This window comes from Gambusia affinis, linkage group LG17, assembly GCF_019740435.1.
Source record: "Gambusia affinis linkage group LG17, SWU_Gaff_1.0, whole genome shotgun sequence".
In the NCBI taxonomy this organism is placed as follows: domain Eukaryota; kingdom Metazoa; phylum Chordata; class Actinopteri; order Cyprinodontiformes; family Poeciliidae; genus Gambusia; species Gambusia affinis.
Genome location: NC_057884.1, coordinates 25,108,033 through 25,129,642, shown reverse-complemented (window position 1 = coordinate 25,129,642; position 21,610 = coordinate 25,108,033). Strand labels below are relative to the sequence as shown.

At 42.6% G+C, this 21,610-nt stretch overlaps 1 protein-coding gene across 1 annotated transcript in view; it reads left to right on the top strand.

Moving 5' to 3' along the window:
- dcc (DCC netrin 1 receptor) overlaps positions 1 to 21,610 on the top strand; it is a 143,836-nt gene that overhangs the window by 106,376 nt on the left and 15,850 nt on the right. The window contains exons 17-25 of the mRNA XM_044096305.1: positions 2,988 to 3,226; positions 4,427 to 4,565; positions 9,348 to 9,455; positions 9,786 to 9,980; positions 10,063 to 10,095; positions 12,133 to 12,195; positions 16,010 to 16,166; positions 16,881 to 17,104; positions 17,173 to 17,289. Coding sequence (XP_043952240.1) covers positions 2,988 to 3,226; positions 4,427 to 4,565; positions 9,348 to 9,455; positions 9,786 to 9,980; positions 10,063 to 10,095; positions 12,133 to 12,195; positions 16,010 to 16,166; positions 16,881 to 17,104; positions 17,173 to 17,289 — 1,275 coding nt within the window. The remainder of the gene's footprint in view (positions 1 to 2,987; positions 3,227 to 4,426; positions 4,566 to 9,347; positions 9,456 to 9,785; positions 9,981 to 10,062; positions 10,096 to 12,132; positions 12,196 to 16,009; positions 16,167 to 16,880; positions 17,105 to 17,172; positions 17,290 to 21,610) is intronic.

The window sequence follows — 21,610 nt, the reverse complement described above, 5'->3', positions numbered from 1 at the left end:
CAAGGCTCTGGATGTTGTAGGGTTGTGTTGGTTAACGTGACTCTTCAATATCGCATGGACATCGGGGGCAGTTCCCCTGGATTGGCAGACTGGGGTGGTGGTCCCCCTGTTCAAAAAGGGGGACCGGAGGGTGTGCTCCAATTACAGGGGGGTCACACTCTTAAGCCTCCCTGGCAAGGTCTATTCAGGGGTTCTGGAGAGGAGGGTCCGTCGGATTGTTGAACCTCGGATTCAGGAAGAGCAGTGTGGTTCTGGTTCTGGTTCTGGAACACTGGACCAGCTCTACACCCTCAGCAGGTCCTGGAGGGTTCTGGGAGTTCGCCCAACCAGTCTACATGTGTTTTGTGGACTTGGAGAAGGCTCGTGTCCCTCGGGGAGCCCTGTGGGGGGTTCTCCAGGAGTATGGGGTACCGGGCTCCTTGATACGGGCTGTCAGGTCCCTGTAGGACCGGTGTCAGAGTCTGGTCCACATTGCCGGCAGTAAGTCGGGCTCGTTTCCGGTGAGAGTTGGACTCCGCCAGGGCTGCCCTTTGTCACCGATTCTGTTCATTACTTTTATGGACAGAATCTCTGGACCAGCCAAGGTGTTGAGGGGATCCGTTTTGGTGGCCTTAGGATCAAATCTCTGTTTTTTGCGGATGATGTGGTCCTTTTGGCTTCATCAGGTCGTGATCTTCAGCTCTCGCTGGAGCGGTTCGCAGCCGAGTGTGAAGCGGCTGGGATGGCGACCAGTGCCTCCAAATCCGAGGCCATGGTCTTGAGTTGGAAAAGGGTAGAGTGCCTTCTCCGGGTCAGGGGGGGTGTCCTGCCCCAAGTGGAGGAGTTCAAGTATCTCGGGATCTTGTTCACGAATGGGGGAAGAAGGGAGCAGGAGATCGACAGGCGGATTGACGCAGCGTCTGCCGTCAAGTGGGCGCTGTACCGGTCCGTCGTGGTGAAGAGAGAGCTGAACCAAAAAGCGAAGCTCTCGATTTACCGGTTGATCTACGTTCCCACCCTCATCTATGGTCATGAGCTTTGGGTCATGACCGAAAGAACAAGATCACGGATACAAGCGGCCAAAATGGGTTTTCTCCGTAGGGTGTCTGGGCTCTCCTTTAGAGAGAGAAGCTCAGTCATCCAGGAGGGACTCAGAGTAGAGCTGCTGCTCCTTCACATCGAGAGGGGCCAGTTGAGGAGCATCTGGTCAGGATGCCTCCTGGACGCCTCCCTGGTGAGGAGTTCATGTCCCACCAGAGGAGGGGAAACCCAGGACACACTGGAGGGACGATGTCTCTCTGCTGGCCTGGGAACGCCTTGGGATTCCTGGGAACGCCTTGGGATTCCTGGGAACGCCTTGGGATTCCTGGGAACGCCTTGGGATTCCTGGAGGAGCTGGAAGAAGAGACTGGAGAGGGAAGACTGGGCCTCCCTTCTGAAACTGCTGACCCCACGACCCGACCAGGATAAGAGGAAGAAGATGGATGGATGGAACAAAAAACGGAGCATCCATCCATCCATCCGTTCTTTGTTCTTTGTTCTTTGTGCGATTGGTTAATAGACCAGAGCTGTGGAAGAATAAACGGTTCTTAATGTAAAACATTGCTAAAATAATATTTGTCTGTCTATTTGTTGTAAAATCTTCTTTTTCTGTATTTCTACTGAGTTTTTAATCTCTGTTTTTCATACTTCTGCCTTCATTCAGTCGTTTGGCAGATGATTTATTCTGCATTCCTGACGCTCAGCTTCCCTTCTGGCCTTTTTGTTTAATAAATGCAGGAGACTAAAAATAACCTTGAGTCGTGGCGAAGTGGAAAACGCTGAATGTAATGCAGATGTTTGTGCTTGCAGGAGGTTTTGTAGTCTGTAGTTCAAAGGTCACAGAGCTGGGATGGGCGGAGCAGCTCGTTTCCTTCAGGAGTTTCCTCAGCTGCTCCTTCATCAGCTTCATGTTCTGCTGCCTTTATTTTATTAAAAATAAAGGTTGAATCTTTGATCAATACTTCTTCAGGCTTTCTGAAGATTTACCAAAAGTATTTCTTTGTATTCTGACACTTTTTCTCATGTTTTCATGAATCATTTGCATATTTGAGCAACTTGCTCTCAGATTTCTCCTGCTAATAAAACTGTTCTGAGCAGACAGGTTTATTTCTGCTCCAAGTGACAGATTAAAACATTAATAAAACAATAATAGATACATTTACAAACAAAAAACAGGACAAAACAATGTTTAAAGGATCCAACAGTTTCCAGACGTGTCAGGTTTTCAGGGAGTTGATTTAGTTCAGGGAACAGTAAAAGTTTCGGAGGTTTTAGTTGCTAAGATAAAATTTCTTTTAATTTGTAAGTTTTAAAGTTGCAAAAATCAGAAACAATTAAAGACTTTAAGAGGAAATAAATGAATAAACAGATCCGTCATGATTAGTGTTGGAGTGGGAATGAGGAGAACTGTTGCTGTTTGTGGAAATGAACATTTAAATAAAAATTAAAGTAAAAATAAATAAATTTAAAAAGCCTCCAGCAGTGACAGATCTGAGTGAAGTGTCTTTAATTGTGGAGTGGAAATGAGTGGAAATGAGTGGAAACTCCTTCTGAAAGCCTGAAGACCTGCAGATGAAACGTTTTAACGTCTGGCTGCTGGTTGAGGGAAGCAGCTGATGGCAGCATGTTCTCTGTAAACGTCTGGAGCCGCTGATCCACAGGAAACCTTCAACAACATGAAGACAGGTTCTGATTGGCAGGTTCTGATTGGCAGCCATGTTGGCGCCCTGCTGTTTAATCTCTACCATCCTGCGGTCACTGGCTCCTCCTCCTGTTGTAGATTGGCTGGTTTTGTCTCTTACATTTCTTACTCTTTGTCTCTGTTTTCTCTCCGGTTTTTTCCTCCCCTCCTCCTCAACTCTTCATCATCTCCTCCTCTGTTGTCTCCTGTCGTCCTCCTCGACCTTTCACCTCCTGTCAACCATCATGACTGTGTTAATTTACCCCATGCTTGCGGTGTAAATCAGACCCCATTGACCCGTTAGAGGACGACCTTTTCCACCTCTTTGATAAATTCCCAACTCCCATGCCAGACACCAGCACTCCCATGATCCCCCCAGTAGGAGTCCAGGCCGTAGCCCTGTCCTCGGACTCGGTCCGCGTCTCCTGGGCCGACAACTCCATGACCAAGAACCAGAAGTCGTCGGAGGTCCGGTATTACTCCGTCAAGTGGAAGTCCAGCGTCTCGACCAGCGGGAAGTACAAGGTGAGTTCTGGCTGACGTTGTTTCAGAGTAACTCCAACCCGGCTCTGGTTTCCAGGACGATTGATTGCTCACGCTGCTTGTGCTTTGACTTTAGCTGATTAATGTTTCCTCTGAACAATGGGCGACTCCACAACCTGCTGCTGCTGCTTGAAGGCTCTCAGCAAGCAGAGCCGCCTGTACTTTAAACACTTGGTGTTGGCATGAGGACGGAACCGACCACTGGACCGGCTTGACCCGGTGAAACCAGAACCTGGTTTGGTTAGCTGCACTTTCACCGCAGATTTATTGAAGGAAACAGAATCTAGTTATTAGGAAGAAAGAATTACTGGTTAATTATTAGTTATGCAACAATATGAAAGTTTGGGCCGATTTTTAGATGTAATGTTGATATCGCTGATAAACTCGCTGGAGGCGCCTGAATCACATGACCAACAGCTGGTCACATGACCAACAGCTGGTCACATGACCAACAGCTGATCACATGACCAACAGCTGGTCACATGACCAACAGCTGATCACATGACCAACAGCTGGTCACATGACCAACAGCTGGTCACATGACCAACAGCTGGTCACATGACCAACAGCTGATCACGTGACCAACAGCTGGTCACATGACCAACAGCTGGTCACATGACCAACAGCTGGTCACATGACCAACAGCTGGTCACATGACCAACAGCTGGTCACATGACCAACAGCTGGTCACATGACCAACAGCTGATCACGTGAATTGATGGTTGGATGGTAATAATTTAGTTTTTTCAGTTTTTCTGAATTTCTTCATTAAATCTCGTTTAATTTGTTTCCAGCTGACAGAATCATTATTTTGTTTTCGATAAAGTTGCCATGAAACTTGATTATTAATAACTGCGGAAACCCAGTCATTTTCATGACAGGCTTCTTTTGACCTCTGACCTCTACCTTGACTGCAATATTCAGAAAGGTTGAATAAAACCTGAAACTAATAAAATAAATCGATGCCGTCGGTTCGCCTTCACAGGAAGCAGCAGAGGAAATAAAAACACAATATTCTTATTTTCTTCTCGCCTCGTCGATGAACGTGAAACGCTGGAGATCAGATCCTCAGGCGGAAACGTTCTGAACGTCTGCTGACGTTCCTGAAGCCTCTGGATATTCAGACTCGGTTAATTCAAACTTTCAGCAGAGTTAAGTTTCTGAAGCGACCCGTGTTTTCAGTCTGCAGACACCACGGCTCTCAGCCACACCGTCACCGGACTCAAACCCAACACCATGTACGAGTTCGCCGTCATGGTAACCAAAGGTCGGAGGTCCAGCACCTGGAGCATGACGGCCCACGCCACGACGTATGAAGCAGGTACACGTCTCCAGTTATTGTCCAAAAGTTGGTATATTTGAATCTTTATTGAAAAAAGTCACATGAAAGGTTTTAAAAGCAACTTATTTCTTATTTTCTTATTTTGTCACATTTAAATGTTACAGATTATCAAAACAAACAGAACCTAAGTAAACCAAAAGGTAGTTTTAAAATGAGGATTTCATTTACTCAGGGAATAAATCCGTCCAAGAAAAGTGATTATGATCTAAACTTCCAAACTCCTTGACCAACCTGTTCCCCTCCTGGCCTGTGGGGGCGCTGCACCAAGAACCACTGAAGGAAACCACACAAAAACCTCTGAGTGCAACTTCCTTTTTCATCAAATGGAAACTAAAATGGAGGCGTCACATTTCAGCAGTTGGAGGATTTCTCTTTAGTCTTTGGCTAAAGACCATAAACAATTTCTCCTGCTAGCGCTAGGCTAGCAGGTTTGTTCTGTTTTTGTATTTACCCACAATGCCCTGTGCGCTAGTTCACTTCCTGCTGTTTTTTACGGTCTCTGGTCCGCTTGACGTTCACATACGCATTTGAGCCGCAGCAGAGATGGATTAAAGCAGAACTGAACAGAACTGGAGGGAATGCACCCAAAGTCTCCTGTGAAACTTTAGCTCCACCCCCAGACACATTTTGAATAATTTCACCAAAGTGGGCGGAGTCAAGACACACAGAGGGCGTGGCCAGGTGAGCAGAGGGCCTGATGTCAGGATGAATGAAAACTGTTGCCAACTTAGCCAACTTTTAAACCCTCTGGCGACTATTTTTGGAAAACAAAAGCCACGAGTGAGAAACCTAGCAACGTTTTGTCTCATTGAAAATTTTATTGACGGCATGTAAACTATTAGTTTACACTCAGTGAGACTCCAGGTTCACAATGAAATTAATCACACAAATCTAAGAAACGCCATCAAAAATTCAAGTGTTGTAACCATAATTTGACCCAAAGAGGGCAGCACTGAGTCAGTTTAAGGTCAAATGTTGCGAAATTTAAGATATTTACATAAACGTTAGCACAGAAACAAACAGATAGAACCATTAAGAACCAGTTTAGTCAGTTTATTCACACAAATAAAGTTGATTTAGGGTTTAGGGTTCTGTAAGTCTTTCTAAAGTCTCAGTGAATTGAAGATCTTGAGTCAGGCTTTATGTGTTGTTTTTTGATAACTTTTAGCCTACTTCATGTCAGACAGTTCTGTTTAAGTGATTTTCTTGAGGGTTTGCATGATATTAATGTTTGTTTGATGATCTGAAACAAGTGAAAGTTGAAATAAATGAACTTTTTTCATCCACTGGCTTTAAACGGAACAAAGAGATGAATCTTTCATGTGCAGCCTGCAGGAATCCTGCTTTGAAGCCACTTTCTTTTCTCTGTTTTCTGTTTACAGGTAAATTATGATCCGCAGCAGCTTCCAGGAAAACAGGTGCAACAAAAACAATGAGTTGCAGAATTTTCTTCCTGAACAGCAATTATTTTTAACAAGGAGTTTAACAATGGACTGAAAACACGTTCTGGTTCAGTGAAGAATCATCATAAACTTCCCTCTCTCTCCCGGCAACAACACGACGACCGTCTGCAACATTGCCGGCCGGAATCAAAATGTCACGCTTCCACCTCTCAGGATGTATACAATCGTGTTTGCCGGATTTGTCACCCAATTAAGCGTGAACGGCATTAGCCCAGCGGCTCCCTGAGGCCCGCTGGAATACATTGACATTCAGAGTCAGCAGATGGAGCGAGTCCACTCAGTCTGTCACTGATCGGCCGACTCAGGAGGCTTTAAACAGACAATCTCTCACAACAAAACAGTTTCACAGCAACAGAGAGGAAGGAGTGCCTTTATCACAGCTTGTAGCGCCGCCGCTTCCCTGGTCAAAATAGACAATAGACACCTGTTGAGAGCCACGCGTCGGAGATAAGAGCTTCAGAAAAAGGTCTGCAGGTCAAACAGAAACAAGAAGAGTCGTTTCAGAGAAACGTCTGAATTACAGCAGATTCAGAGGAACTTGATTCTGTTTAACTTTAACATCTAAAATGGTTTTTCCTTGAAACGCTGGAGAGCAGAGAAATGTTACTAAAAGTGTTTTTATTCAACGTTTGAGGATTGAAGTGCTGTTTCTAAACTCTGTCTTACAAAATCACACAGAAATATGAATTTTAACTCAAATAGCTAGAATATGAAGAATATCCGGATAATTTATTGATTAAAATTCAGAAGTTTTATTCATATTTATTCTTTTAGAATTACTCTTTATAGTCATAACATTTGGATCAAAAACAAATGAAGAAACAAACAGAAGAACATCAGTGATAGTTGAGAAAATGAATTAGAGGCTCATATTGATATTTCTACTCTGATATCTTGTCTGCTCTTTCCAAACAGGAAAATAGTATTTTAAATAAAGTTTATATTGTTTAATTATTAGTTTAATTATGGGAGTAAAAATGTAATCATATTGTAATGAATATTTGTTCTCCAGGTTTTAAGTCGACATTATTCCAGTTCGCTGCAGTTTTTACGCTCCAACATAAAAGTTTGAAGGAAACCATTTTAGATGGAATCACATGTTCAGCCGCTCGGTTTAAAGCTTTTACTTTGCAGCGTCCCTGCAGTGATCTGCTGTAAGGCTCTTTATTCCTGCATTACTCTGATAAAAGCTTCGTTCTTTTCATCAGTAACTCGAAGATGAAACTGGAGCCTTTAGAAAGTCTGGATTCCTGCTAAAAGCTTCACTTTACCTCCTGAAAGCGCGGTGTGGGTGTTCGGCACATTCCCATGGTGTTTATCCCTTTACCCATGAGTTGATTAATCCAGAACTTTGTTATTATCACTATTTGCATTATTAGGGATGATTTGTCAGGTCAGCTATTAGCACTGATTTCAAGCTGTTAATCATTTCTGATCCAGTCCTGGAAGCAGTTCTGTCCCCGGCTGTGTTTAGGAGAAGTACAGGTTGTCACCATCACTCATGGACTCGGCTGGAACTTGTAATTTCCTTCAGCTCCGAGTGTCAGATTTAACAAGCGGTTTCATTAAACGAGCTTTGAGCTGCGTCCTGCCGGGAAACTTAAAAACACCAAGCGGCCCTTTTTGTCGCTGAAGGAAATTCATAAAGACGGCACTTAGGAAAGGTCCGATAGACCCTGCCATCTGGTTTCCATGGAGACGAGGAGGTCGAAAGGAGGTGGAGAGGCTTGACATTTTCACTGCGGGAGGAGCCTGACTGGGAAGTTAATGAAAGCTTCACAATCATTAAAACGCTGCAAATTATTGGAATAAAAAGCTGCCTGGAAGCCAAACGTCACCTGAACTGGACCTCACCGCGGGACGGGATCACTCACAGAACCGTTTTCACCTGAACGCCTCAGCTCTGCCCAGCTGCCCCTCAGTTTGACCCAAAAACAACCAGAATGAAGAAAAAGGCAAAACATCACAATTTAATGTAATAAAGTTTGAGGTAGTTTGGACGCCATGCAGGTGTTCTTTCAGAAGGTTGTTATGATGTGTAACCATAGCAACAAGGTATTGTTTTTACAACTGGTAGCATCTTAATTCAAAAATATTTTTTTAATCCCACAGGGAAAATAAATGTTGTAACTCAATGAATTCAAATTCTTCAGAGAGAAAGAGGAAGTTCATCAGATCCCAACTCCAACATCTCTAGACAGACGGACAGACGGGGATTTAAAGAGCAGCAGCTACAGCAAAGCAACTGAATGTCTCATCAGAATCTGCTGCCTGGATATTTACTTGTTAGCATCAGACTGTCAGGCTAACAGTCTTCAGTCAGAGGCCTCTTCAGAGTTGTTGTGAGACTGACTGCTACTGCAAGTACTTCCTGTTCATAGTATCAACATCCACAGCAACTCTGAAGAAATGAGTTACGACAACATTTCATTTCTCTTAGGGATTGTTGTTGTTTTTTTGATTAAATTAAACTTGATAATTAGAAATTAAACTAAAATGTATAATTATTCCTCACAGCAAGTTGCCGTTTAAAGATTAAGAAAGTTTCATTCTGTGAGTTTAAAGCTGCTTTAAGGTGGATTCATATAGAAGAAGAATCTGCTGAGCCCAGTTAGAACCAGACTGAGGGCTGAGTCACTGGTTGCTATGGTGATTTCCACCTTGGAACAGTAAAGGAGGGAGTTACTATAGCAACCAGTGACTCAGCATTTCCTGGAGTTCCGGTTTTTACACAAATTATTTTTTGAGTTTAACACTGAAAACCTCAATCTGTTTGGAAATGGTACCGGAAAACTTCTGGAACCAGAACCTGGTCGCACTTTCTAATGTTGATGTCTCCAGTGTTTTATGACATATATCAGTTTAATATGACAAATTAAACTGAACAGTGGACGCTAACTGATATGTATTGATATTATTTATCTTGTATTGATAATTCCCTACATTTTAACACCATATCAAAGTTACTGCACCTCCTGAGCTGCTTCTCTGCTAAAACACAACAACATAAACATGGGTTGTTGATATCAGCCCAGTTTTGCTTTTTAATCAGTATGTTAAAAAATAAATGTAATATAAAAAATAAATATAAATATAATGTTAAAAAATAACAAACTTCCTGATACAGATATTGATCATATTTTGTGCATCCCTAAAAAGTAATGGTTGAAGAATGTTATGAGAAAAGGAAACTTTTAAAGAATTAATCCGAGAACAGAACCCTGAGGAACTCCGTCACACACCCCTGGAAAAGATCAGTTCCACATTTTGCTGACCTGTCTCCATGTCTGATTGGCAGCTCCAAGCTCCGCCCCCAAAGATCTGACGGTCATCAGTCGGGAAGGACGCCCTCGTGCCGTTCTGATCAGCTGGCAGCCGCCGATGGAAGCTAACGGACGGATCACAGGTCCAACACACACAGCAGAGCACACACACCTTTTTTATTTCTCCTCATCTTTTCTGCCTCTGTTGGTAAATATTGGAAGACAACTCTCTGAGAGTAAAGACTTGAATAGTTTGTGTCTCCATATGAAACGCTCCCCTCCATTGTTCCTGCTCTCTTCCTGAGGGCAGTTGGCTTCAGTGCCGTCCCGTTTGATTTTAACGAGCTGTTCTGCTCCCGGAGCGTCCCGCAGGACGAATCAAACAACCCGGCAGGCCGCACAGAACATCCAGTACAGCACACACACCAGGCACCTCCACATATCAAACTTTCTCTACATCCGTTCCCAAACAGGCTACATCCTGTACTACACCCTGGATAAGAACATCCCGATTGATGACTGGGTGATGGAGGCCATCAGCGGCGACCGACTGACCCACCAGGTCGTGGATCTGAACCTGGACACTGTTTACTACTTCAGGATTCAGGCCAAAAACGCCAAAGGAGTGGGACCTCTGTCGGAGCCGGTGCAGTTCAGGACGGCTAAAGGTAGGTCAGCTTTTAACCAGAGGCTGCAGTCGAGTTTTTGGTTCTTCTGTTTCTGATTCGTTTGTTTCTGCTGCTGTTCCAGTGGAGCTTCCAGACAAGATGGCCAACGATCAAGGTACGATTCATCCCATCTGCGGACAGACTTAAAATGTCTTAAATTTATTTAAAATAAGTTATTCAAGTTACATATTCTGTGTATTTTCTTTTTGCTAACTGGCTATCTAGCTTTTAAGAGTTTATTGCCTGATGGCTGGACGAAGTTTGTACATTTATGAGGAGATAAAAATCTTAAAGTTCATTAGTAATGGTCTTAAATTCTAAAATCAAGGCCTTAAAATGTCTGACCTTTGACCTTTAATTTGTTAACCACATATCTTAAATTTTATCTTGACTATTTAATTGTGTACATTCTACTTTTCTTTTTTCTTGGGGGAGATTTTTCTCAGGCAAAAGTTTGAGTCACATTCAGACATTTTAACTTCATCCTGTGACTCAAGGCAGTTGAAGTCACTGCTACTCACTGCTAACATAACCTTGCTAGCTAGCTGTTAGCTAGTTTTTTGGGGTCTATGGTGGGTAAGTGCAAATTTATCTCCAGTTGGCTGGATGAAGTTCGTACATTTCTGTGGAGCTACGGGTCTTAAAGTTCATAAAGGTTCTAGAAAAGTCTTAAAAAGTCTTAAAAAGTAAGTTAACTTTTAATGTTACAGACGTTATGTGACATCAGACCAAACTTGTTTTCTTATTTCTGGTCAGAATCACTAAAGTTATTCCTATTTTTCTATCATTAAATGGTCCTTCTGGTAGAAATAATTTTGTTTAAGCTAAAACAAGAGAAGTTTGGTCTGATTCAACTTCAGGGAGTGAAAAACAATCTTTTTATTTGGTATATTAATGTGATTGCATTCCAGAGATGACTAAAACCAGACTTAACAACTTTAAAAGGACATTTTTACATTTCTTTGTTTGGAGTAAAGCTGCCAGCATCATCACAGGAAACCATTCACAGAAAAATAAAAACAGAAGCAGCTCCTCTGGTTTCTCTGATTTATCCAAACAACTTTGTTTCTGTGAATCGAAGCAAAAAACCGTTTGCTAATTAAGCAACACAATAACTTCTCCTTTCACAGAGGCAGATAAAAACCAGAGAAGAAGAGGTAATGGCACTGAGCTGTTTTTGAAACCATACTGAAGTTTATCTGTTGAACTCAGATGTAATTAAGGTTCCCTTCACTGAGTTCATTCATCAACAAACACACAGCTTGGTGCTAATGAGCCTCTGACATGAAGGCTGGGAATAAAAACGCCGTTTTGCAGCCTGTGAATCTAAACTGTAATGAGTTTCAGTATCAGTGTGAAGCAGAATCTCAGTCGGCTGTTGGCTGGACTGACACCAACAGCAGAGCGTCATCAGCAGAGCTGCAGAGGAAACCTTATGGTTGCTTTAGCAACATTTAGCTCTTCGCTGCCAAGTTTGTGATGTGAAACCTGAAGAGTAACGATGATTGGTGTGTAGGGAGAACGATTCAGCCGCTATCTGGACGAAATCAGCTGAAATGATCAGGATACGAATGTACGATATGTCGGAATGAGCATCGGAATCAGACGATTTCTTTAACATATCGATATCGGTCCGATAAGTAAACCTGGGATGACATAAAGTTTGTTTCCAAAAAATTATGTTAAGACAATAAATATTATTTGTCGACCATATTAGTAGTATTAATATCGGATATTGATATTGGCTCAGATTACCAATCGGTTCATCCTAAATTTACTGACATGAGATGAAATATTCAGCTTTACTGTTTCTGTCTGTTCTTACTAAAACTACTAACAGAACCTGAGTGTTGGTAAAAGTGTTCAGCTACCAACACTTTAAATCCAACATGTTTTAAACCACCTAAAGTCACTTATTTAAATCACTAATTAAACCATCAGAATGTAGAGAAAATAAACCTGCAGATCAAAACAGAAAAAATCTTCAGCTTTTCCAGAAACTGAAACTTTGGACCCGATCAGAACATCCAGATTCACAAACAGCGATTCTGAAAAGTCCAAATGGTGTCCAGAAGGTCCAAACTCCAGGTTCTGTTAGTTCTGTTGGTTCTGTTGGTTCTGTTTGTGCTGACCTTTGACCTTTGCCCTGCAGGTCGGGGAGAACACGCCTTCTGGCCGTCCGACACCAACCCGATCGACAGGAGCAGCATCAACGGTACCAGAACCACATCTTTGCTTCTCAGCCGGTTCCGGCTGTCAGAACCTTTTACTGGGCCGGACGGCAAAACCGCCGGGCCTGAACCCGTCCAGATTGCTGCTACAATCACAGCAGAGCGCTAACGCTAGAGCTAATTTAACATTTTTGCTAACTTTGAAAACGTTTAACGCATTTAGCTTCTGCTAAACTATTTCCAGATAAATGTTTATTTTCTTGGCTGTTTTTCAAACTTTCAGCTGATAAAACTTCAACATCTGCGTTGAAGACGTGGCTGTCAGTGTTTATATTCATGCTCTTATTTTGGAGTTTGTTTACAGACCAGTTCCGTTTCCTCTCTTCACGCTCCCCCCCGGGATGCGCTGCAGCTAATGGCGTTTATTCTGTACCCAGAATGCACTGCTGTAGTTCTACTGTTTAAAATCTACTGATGTCTGAATTCTTACTCTGGTCAATTAGGCAACATTAGCAACAGAGTTAGCAAAACGGAACAACTATAAAACCGAAACCATGAGTGAAAGGTCAGTTCAAAAGAATCACTTCCTGAAGCGCAAAATATGCAGAAAAATTTATAAACTTGACTTTGATAAGGGTGAAATAAAACATCTACATTGTAAAATTTAGTGCTTCGCCATTAGCATCTGCTAAATACTGTTTTAAATAGCATTTTAGCATTAGCTTCTGCTAAATCCCATGCTGGTAAAGTGACTATGTTGGTATAGTGCATTGCTGTAGCAGTGTCCTCTAAATACCTTGTTGGTTTTGGGTTTAGCATTAGCTTCCCCTAAATGCCATATAAAGATAGTGCCTTAGCATTAGCTTCTGCTAACCGCTGTGTTAGCATAGTTTTCTAGCGTTAGCGGATCTCCAAGGATAAATTCTTTTCCACAAACCAAACTGATCATAAATGATGTTTATAATTATTGTTTTAGGGTTTTATGTCGTCTGACTTGTCAGTCTGCGGTGCTGAGCACTGCTGCTCAGATGAGAACCAGTTAATTCAGTCATGTGGTCCATTAATGACTAGCTTGAAGCTAATAATGGCTGTAACCTCCTGACCCCGCTGCAGACTGAAGCCGGTCTAAAAGCCCGGCCTGCTGCAGTAAATCACCAGGATCATCCCAACCGTTTTCTTTTTATTGCTCCCTGGAAAGAAATTGTTGGCTTGGTTTTCCTGCAGGGGTCAGAGGTCAGAGTCAATATCTGGGGCTGATGCTGCCTCTGTTTGGACGGCAGCTGAACAGTGAGGAGCGTAAACTCTTAGCAGACATTGTTCCTGATGCTGGCGGTCGCCATAAATCCCTCCGCTCTGACCTCTGACCTCCTCTGGCTTTATGGCGGGTCGGATCCTCGTTCGTCAGCTCAATGGTATTTTATCTTTATCGCTGCTTCGTCTTTGTGTCGCAGAGCGTCGTCCTGCCTGCAAAAGATGAGCCGTTTGACTCTTTACCAAAGGTCACTTCCTGCAGACCAGCTGCTGATTGGACGGCGGCACGCGGCGGCGGTTTGGGTGGCGCCATGCTGCAGCAGCCATACTTCTGCTGCTTCTTAATTTTCCCTTTCTTTTCCCACGGGAGGCCGGCGCTCGCGGTTGTCAAGAAGTATACGTCTGCTGATGGCGCCAAGCAATTAAAGTTAAAAATATCTGCGATTTATGCAGGAGGGAAAATGGCATTTCAGCAGCTATAATGGAGGCATTAACATCTTTAGCCTTTGTAATTTCCTAAATCTTCCCTCAAGTAGCTTATGAGAGCAGCCACTCACTTTCTCTGCACTTTCCTTTTTTAGCTGCATATTGTTCATTTCAGTTAAAGTACAAATGTAACAGGAGAAAATTCACCCGTCAGCTGCGTCTCAGAAATGGAGGCAACAGAATCATTTTTGAAAAGTTCATTTTTCTTTCAGCTCTTTAGCAGGTTGTTTGAAACTGGTTCTTCCTCCTGGAGCCAACATGCAAGCCTGCAGACAAATCCCACTCAGAAAGTTGTTGCCTTTTTTCTTTTAGCTGAAAGCAGCAATGAAAGAGTTTCAGTTCTCTGCTCCTGAGGCACGGCGGTGGCAGCATGATGTCACTTTACCGTTTCAATGGATGAAGTAGTTAAACCAAACCTGTTGGACCTGAAGGGCTTTTTCAGATCTTCCCTTCATCCAGGACGTCAGCTAACATCTCTGCAGACCCCACACATTCTGGACCTGTTCAGTCTTTTACCTTCAGGGCAGCGTTACGGAGAAAATTCAAACTTGTCTTCATATTTTTGTAAAAAAATAAAATAAAACACTCCAACTACTCAGCTGATTATTAATTATCAGAAAACTTTCCTGTTTCGTCTCCATCTGAATAAACATCTAAAACACGTCATAAACTGCGGCTGCTGCAGGTTTTCACAGCTTCCTGACATTCTGGGGTTTAAATAAAACCTGATTATGAGTTTTACTATGAAACACTAGCTTTAGCTTTAGCACCTGTAGCTTCAGCAGCTTTAGCGTTAGCAGCATTAGCTTCAGTACCTTTAGCGTTAGCAGCGTTAGCTTCAGTACCTTTAGCGTTAGCAGCGTTAGCTTCAGTACCTTTAGCGTTAGCAGCGTTAGCTTGATCAGAGTGGTCTGTTCAGATAAACGTCGGCTCCGGTTGTCTCATAAATCAGCAGGTGATGCAGGAGCTGAGGTGCATTAACTTAACAAGGTGTTAAATGTTTTCATTCAGCGGAGGGATAATTATGATCGGAGGTCATTAATCAAGTCTTTTCCTCCTCTCCGCCTGGGAGAGTAATTAGTCTGCCCGTCCTGACCGAGTCTCCTCAACTTCTCCGCCCGCCGACGACAACAGAGGAGTTAGACTTTAACGATCTGCGGCTTCGCTCCCTCAGAGCGCCGGCGACTCGACTGCAGAACCAAATCAATGCAGAATGTGGCAGACGGAGGGCGGGCAGCGAGAGGCGGCTCTATTAGATGGAAGTTTAAAGGAAAGCAGCGTGGAGTCGTGGTCTGCAGCGGGAAGCTTTGATGGATGGAGCTTTTCATTGGGAGAGACGAGCGAATGGAGGAGAGCTGGAGGGCCTCTCTCCATCGCACCAACATTTTTCTTCATTTCTTCCTTTCATCCGTCTTCTCTCCACCTTCACTGGGTTTTTTTCCTCCTTTCTTCTCCTTGGGTCTCTTTTCCTCCAAGGTCAGCTTGATGTTTCGGTCCTCTGGTTTTTCATTCTTTCCCTCCAGGCAGACGGATCACCTGAAGTCCTTTGACTCATTCAACATGGCCGCTCATCATGCAGCGGCTCGTTGCTTTTCCTGAACTTTTCTCCATCACTTGTCTGGTTGAACCTGCCTTTACTTTTGTCTGCGTAACCATGGCGACCGTCTCTTCCATCCATCATAATGGCTGAGCCTCATATCCCCTACTCCAACATCTTTCTAACCAGACTGTAGAAGTAACTAACAACTTAAATACAGCAACTAAAGATTTAAATAATGTCACAACCAACCTGCTCAGTTATTTATTTTATCTGTTTTTATTGATATTATTTTTTTATTTCTTTCAATCATGTTTCCTTTTTGATCTTGTTTGAGCATTGGCTATATTTTCTTTTATTTATATTTTTTCTATTTTAACTTTCTGTGCCATTTTATTCCTATAAGGTCTCATTTATTTACTTATTTATAGAAATATTCTGAATCTGACATTTTTTAGTATTTTAACTGTATTTACTAACCTTTGATCCGTTTTATTAGATGAATGTTTGAGTCTAAATAAAATCACAGGAGGAGTTTCAGAGTTTAGTTTTTAATATCTTGGCCCCGCCCCCGATGTTTCCAGAGTCTCCCATTGGTCAGATGCGTCCGCCACACGGCAGCGTCACGCCTCAGAAGAACAGCTACCTGCTGGTCATCATCCTGGTTTCCGTGGGCGCCATCAGCGTGGTCGTCGTCACGGCGCTCGTCTGCATCCACCGCTCGTCCTCCCAGCAGAGGAAGTAAGACGCTCCTCTGACTCTGTGCTCATTTTTTACATGTTTCATGATAGTTTATCTGTGACACATTTAATCCACTTTTCACAATAAAACATAAACAAACAGAAAACATCACAAAATAGATGCAGAAAAGTGATGAAAAGCTGGAACCAACTGTTCCAGATCTGTGGTGAATAGAAGCTGAATGCTGCTTCTCCATGTCTGGTTCTGGTTCTGAACCAGAAGACCTGAGAGGTCTGGAAGGTTGCTATGGCAACAGCAGCAGATTGAAATGTTTTTCAGCTGATAGAAGGCTGATTTTCTAACCATTTTTATGTGACTCTGAAGGTCCAAACACAGATTTTATCTGTGATAACTGAAGCTCTAGATCTATAACTCTAGATCTATAAGTCTAGATCTATAACTCTGGATGTATAATTCTAGATCTATAGCTCTACATCGTTCCTGTACAGACAGAACTTCGGTTGTAAATATTAGCCATGAAGGTTCTTGTCTTGTTCCTGATAGATTTTAAGGGGTTCTGGTTTTGGACCTTGGGGAACTCCTCATGTGATTTCTGTCTCAGTGAGAAGTTCTTCCAGTTCTTCAGACTGGAACCAGTTGTGGACCAGAGTCCAACCCAGCTCTCCAGCATGTCATGGTCAATGCAGTGTGGTTCTGATGTTTCTGTTTGGTCCGTTGACCCGTTAACTGACTCTGACCCGTTGCGGCCGGCAGGAAGCGGGCGAGCCACGGCGCCGGGAAGCGAAAGGGCAGCCAGAAGGAGCTGCGGCCGCCGGACCTGTGGATCCATCATGAGGAGATGGAGATGAAGAACCTGGAGAAGGCGCCCAGCATCGCCCCGTCCGGACGCGACTCGCCGCTCCAGGCCTGCCAGGACCGCCCCCAGGTGGCCCACAGCCAATCAGAGAGCCAGATGGGCAGCAAAAGCAGCCACTCAGGTACCGGCAGGCGCTTCCCGGCAGAACCTCAGAGTTCTGCTCAGAGAATAACGCGGCGTTTCCTCCAGGAGCCGACGCCGACGAGGCGTCCAGCGGCATCTCCACTCTGGACCGGTCCGTCACGGCCAGGAGGGGAACCAGAACCAAGATGATGATCCCCATGGACCTGCAGCCCAGCAACACGCGTAGGTCACAGCGGTGTGTGTGTGTGTGTGTGTGTGTGTGTGTGTGTGTGTGTGTGAGGGTGTGTGTGTGTGTGTGTGTGTGTGTGTGTGTGTTAGAACTGGACTTCTGCTCCTTCAGATAACAGAGTTGGATCCGATTTATTCCTGATCTGTTTGTTCATCGATCCGATGAGGATCTAGAAACAGGATGATTCCTGATGAACGTTAATCTGGATTATAGAAACGAATAAAGAAATAAAAAGTAAAAATAATTACCAAAACAAAGAATAGAAGTGAAAATGGATAAAAGAAAGAAAGGAAGAAAATGTAAAAAGAGGGAAAAATAAAATTAAAATGGAAATGAACTGATCCAGGTTCTGCTTTTAGGAAATTTTCCATATTAGGAATAAAACTGATTTGATCTTAAACAATTTAAATAAAAAATTAAGTCCTCAGTTAGCAGGTCAAAGGTCACCAATATGAACCAATATGGCTGCTCTGAAGGGCAGCAGAGATCCAGTTCTCTGTAAAGTTTAATGGAAAGTTCAGCGTAAGGTAAAACATCTTGTGAAGTTTGGCGGTTTGCTCTCCGGGCCGTCCAGAACCTCTGGCAGCGCCGCTCCGGCTCGCTCCTTTAAACTCCAGAGCTTTTCTTCTTCTCCTCCTCCTGGGCGATGCTTTCTGATGCTGCTGACTTATTTCATATTCTGAGAAGCCGCATTAATTCCAGCGCCGGAAGCGCGACTCGTCGGTGACTGGAATGAGAACGAGCCAGGAGTTAATGTTCTGCTGCGCCACTCCACTCGTCCTTCAGGGAGCTTATTAAAAGATAATTTGGGCCAAAATGAAGAGATGATGGACGCCTAGAGGGAGCGACGAGGGGAGAACTCCAGTCCTAAAAGACTTTGTTCCCTTTATTTAAACTCCATCAGCTGAAGATTCAAAACTCCCAATATGAGCAAATCTTATTCATCTGGATCGACTGAGAATGTTTTAATGCACTTTAAACTAAACTAAACTAACTTACAGCGAATGTTTCAGCAAAATATGGGAGCTTATTTAGGTCAAAAATTCCGTAAAAGAACAAGTTCATGGAAAACGTTGATCAAGTTACAGCAACACATGAATCATAACAGAATAATCAGCCAGAGGATCCAGTTCTTTACTTTTAATGGGATAATATCTGAAAAGTCACTGAGTTAGTTTTGTCTTTTTTTAAGTGTGATAAAATATTTGGACTAGAAAAAAGAAAATAAATATTTAGTGGTGACAGTTGTGATGCTGCAGCCTCTGATGCTGCAGCCTCTGATGCTGCAGCCTCTGATGCTGCGGCTTCTGCTGCTGCAGCGGCGGCCGTTCTGCTGGCCCACACAGCGGTTCTCGGTGCTGCGGGTCTTTGGGCTCATTAGCAGCTCCAGCATCATGGAGTCAGTTCAGCTCCGGCCCTGGAGAGAAGAACTCAGATAAATGTTTCCCTCATCAGAAGCGGGTCGGGATGTCGGTTCCGGCTGCAGGGAGGATGTTCTGCTCCCACTAAGAGGAAAAGAAAAACACAGACATGATTACAGACATGAAGGCAACTTCCTGTTCCCACCAGGAAAAAGCAGGAATGATGTAGAAAATATGAGAGATGAGATAAAACATGACGGATCCGCTGACTCAAAAGCACTAGTCATAAATATTAGTTCTGCTAATGCTAAAGATAGCAGAAGTTAGCATGCTAAGCTAAAGCTAGCACCACTGTTAGCTCATTAGCAGTAGTGTGGCCGCCTCAGCTTGGCTTATTGTTCAGGAATTAAAAAACTCTTTAAAAATAAATTTTTAAAAAACGTAAAATGTTTAGGCCCATAAAGTTCTGATTCAGAGACGGGTCAGCCTGACTGGAGAACCCAGAGAGAACCAGCAGTACGACCTCAGGTTGAGGTATGGACTAGGACGTTCTTACTGCAAGGCAGCATGACTTACCCGCCGTTCAGCCTCATTTATAATAAATAGAATAAATAAGTTAAACACCGCGCTAAGCGCTAGGCTAATGAAGCCTTTTAATCCGACATCAGGGCTCCTGTTCCTGTTTCATCGCCACGGTAACGTCTCTGCTCCTCCTGCCATGTTCCTGCAGTTTGTGTGAAGCTGCTTAAATTCCCACTGAGCCGAAGATGTTGAACATCTTCAGAGTCTCAGTGTGAAGCAGATTTGATTCAGCAGCAGCAGCGTCTAATTACAGCCTCTGTTCTGCCTGCGTGCAGCGGTTCTGGTTCCGGTTCTGTTTCTGTTTCTGGATCTCAGAGTAATTATCCGGCTCTCAGGACGCCGCCAGTCTTTTAGGGTTTCTCTCTCTTCTCATCTTCCACCTTGTTGTGGTTGTTGTTGTTTACAGCCGCCGTGTCAAACAGAAGCCACCAACTGAACACCAACAAGCAGGTTACAGCCGTGGGAGGGAGACACACACACACACACACACACACAGAGAAACACAGAGAGAGAGAGAGAAACACACACACACACACACACAGAGAAACACAGAGAGAGAGGGAGACACACACACACACACACACACACACACACACCTTCATGTTTGTATTTGTTTGTATTTGAGCCAAAACATCTGAGCCTCCTTCATCAAACAGGACAGTTTTCAACTTTTCGAGGTTTCTCCATTTTAAACAGTTTGGTTTTTTAACTGAATAAAAACAATTTTGTTACTAAAAAATAATGTCAAAAAATTAAGTGAACTGAATAAAAATAAAATCTGAAATATTTCTGAAACAAAAAAACTACTTTTAAAATAATAAAAACAACTATTTGGAAAACATAAAAATCATAAAATTTAAAATGAAAAATAGACTTTAAGATGAAAAGTAATTAATAAACTTAAAATAAATAATCAAACTGATTTTTGTTAAATTGAATAAAACATTTCAAACTAAAAATTATTTTAAAATTGAAAAATTATTTGTAAATAAAACATAAAATTTTAATAAAAAGAAAATTGTTTTTAAAACCTAAGTAAAAATTTGAAGGTTGAAAAATTTGAAAATAATTTTGTAAATGAAAACGTGTAAATGAAAGAAATACATTATTAAAATTATTGACATTGGAAAATAACTTAAAAATGGAAAAAGGAAAATAAAGCAGAAAAAATTCAAGCTGAAAATAGTTGAAAACTTTTCACTCTGCAGTCGCTCAGTGATTCGTCTCGTCCTCAGACTGAACTGCTGCTTTCTGTCAGGACTCTCCCTTCACGTTCCGGTCGGAGCGCCGCTGTCAGAAAACCAGAACATTTTTCCTGTTCAGCTCCATCGATCGCAGCATCGATCGGGACGTATTGATAAGCTCCGGGTCCGATCTGCAGATTTAATTTGTGTCGATTTGAGCTGTGATCATTTTAAGAGAAGCAGAGTTTGATTACAGCAGCCAGATGACCAGAGATGATTGGGCCTGATCCATACAGGTATTGATCGGGGATATTGATGGATCTGGGAGGCTACAGGTTCATCCTGCCTGCAGTGAGCAGAAACTGAAACCAAGCTGGAAGTTCAGGACCTGTCTTCCCTTCATTGAGTTTCCAGGATTTTGTTCTTTCTGAAAACCTTTCTGAGCAGAGAAAAACAAAAACGAGAACAAAAGCAGATCAGAGTCGAGACGTTGAGAGGAAACAGAAACCAAAACCTGCAGATCCTGAAGGATTTATTTCATTTTTATCAGACCAGAGAGGTGAAAATATTTCAGCTAGCTAAAACGTTAGCGTCGCTAACCCTAAAGCACCAATCATAAACAATAGTTCCTCTGTCACTAACATGCTACACCAACACTGGACTTAGCAGAAACAAATGCTAAAGCGCTAACTTTAATTCAAAATGTCTGAAAAACAACGAGCCTCAATTTTTAACATATAATTTACATCTTCAGTAAACTATTATCTACTAGATTTGTTTATATCTTGTTCTTTACTGCCTGTACTTTATTTTAAAAGTTAAGAGCAAATATGAAGAGAGGAAATGTACCTGCTACGTAACGAGTCTTCACCCCTTCAAAATAAGAGCATAACTACTTTAAGAATTCTCAACCGTTGATAAAAGAAACTTCAACACAGATGTTGAACTTTATTTAACTGATAGATTACAAAAGATCCAAGTAAATTACTGTATTTATCCAGAAAACTTAATTTAGGGGAAGCTAAGGGAGCTAAAGGCTTTCACAGTTAGCTAAAGGGCTAAATGGAAAATTAGCTTCACCTTTATTGCGTTAGCATATTAGCTGAGAATAACAATGACTGCTAAAGTTTGAATAAACTTTTTTTTGTCTTCAGTTAACACTTTTGAATTAATACATTTATAGAAGC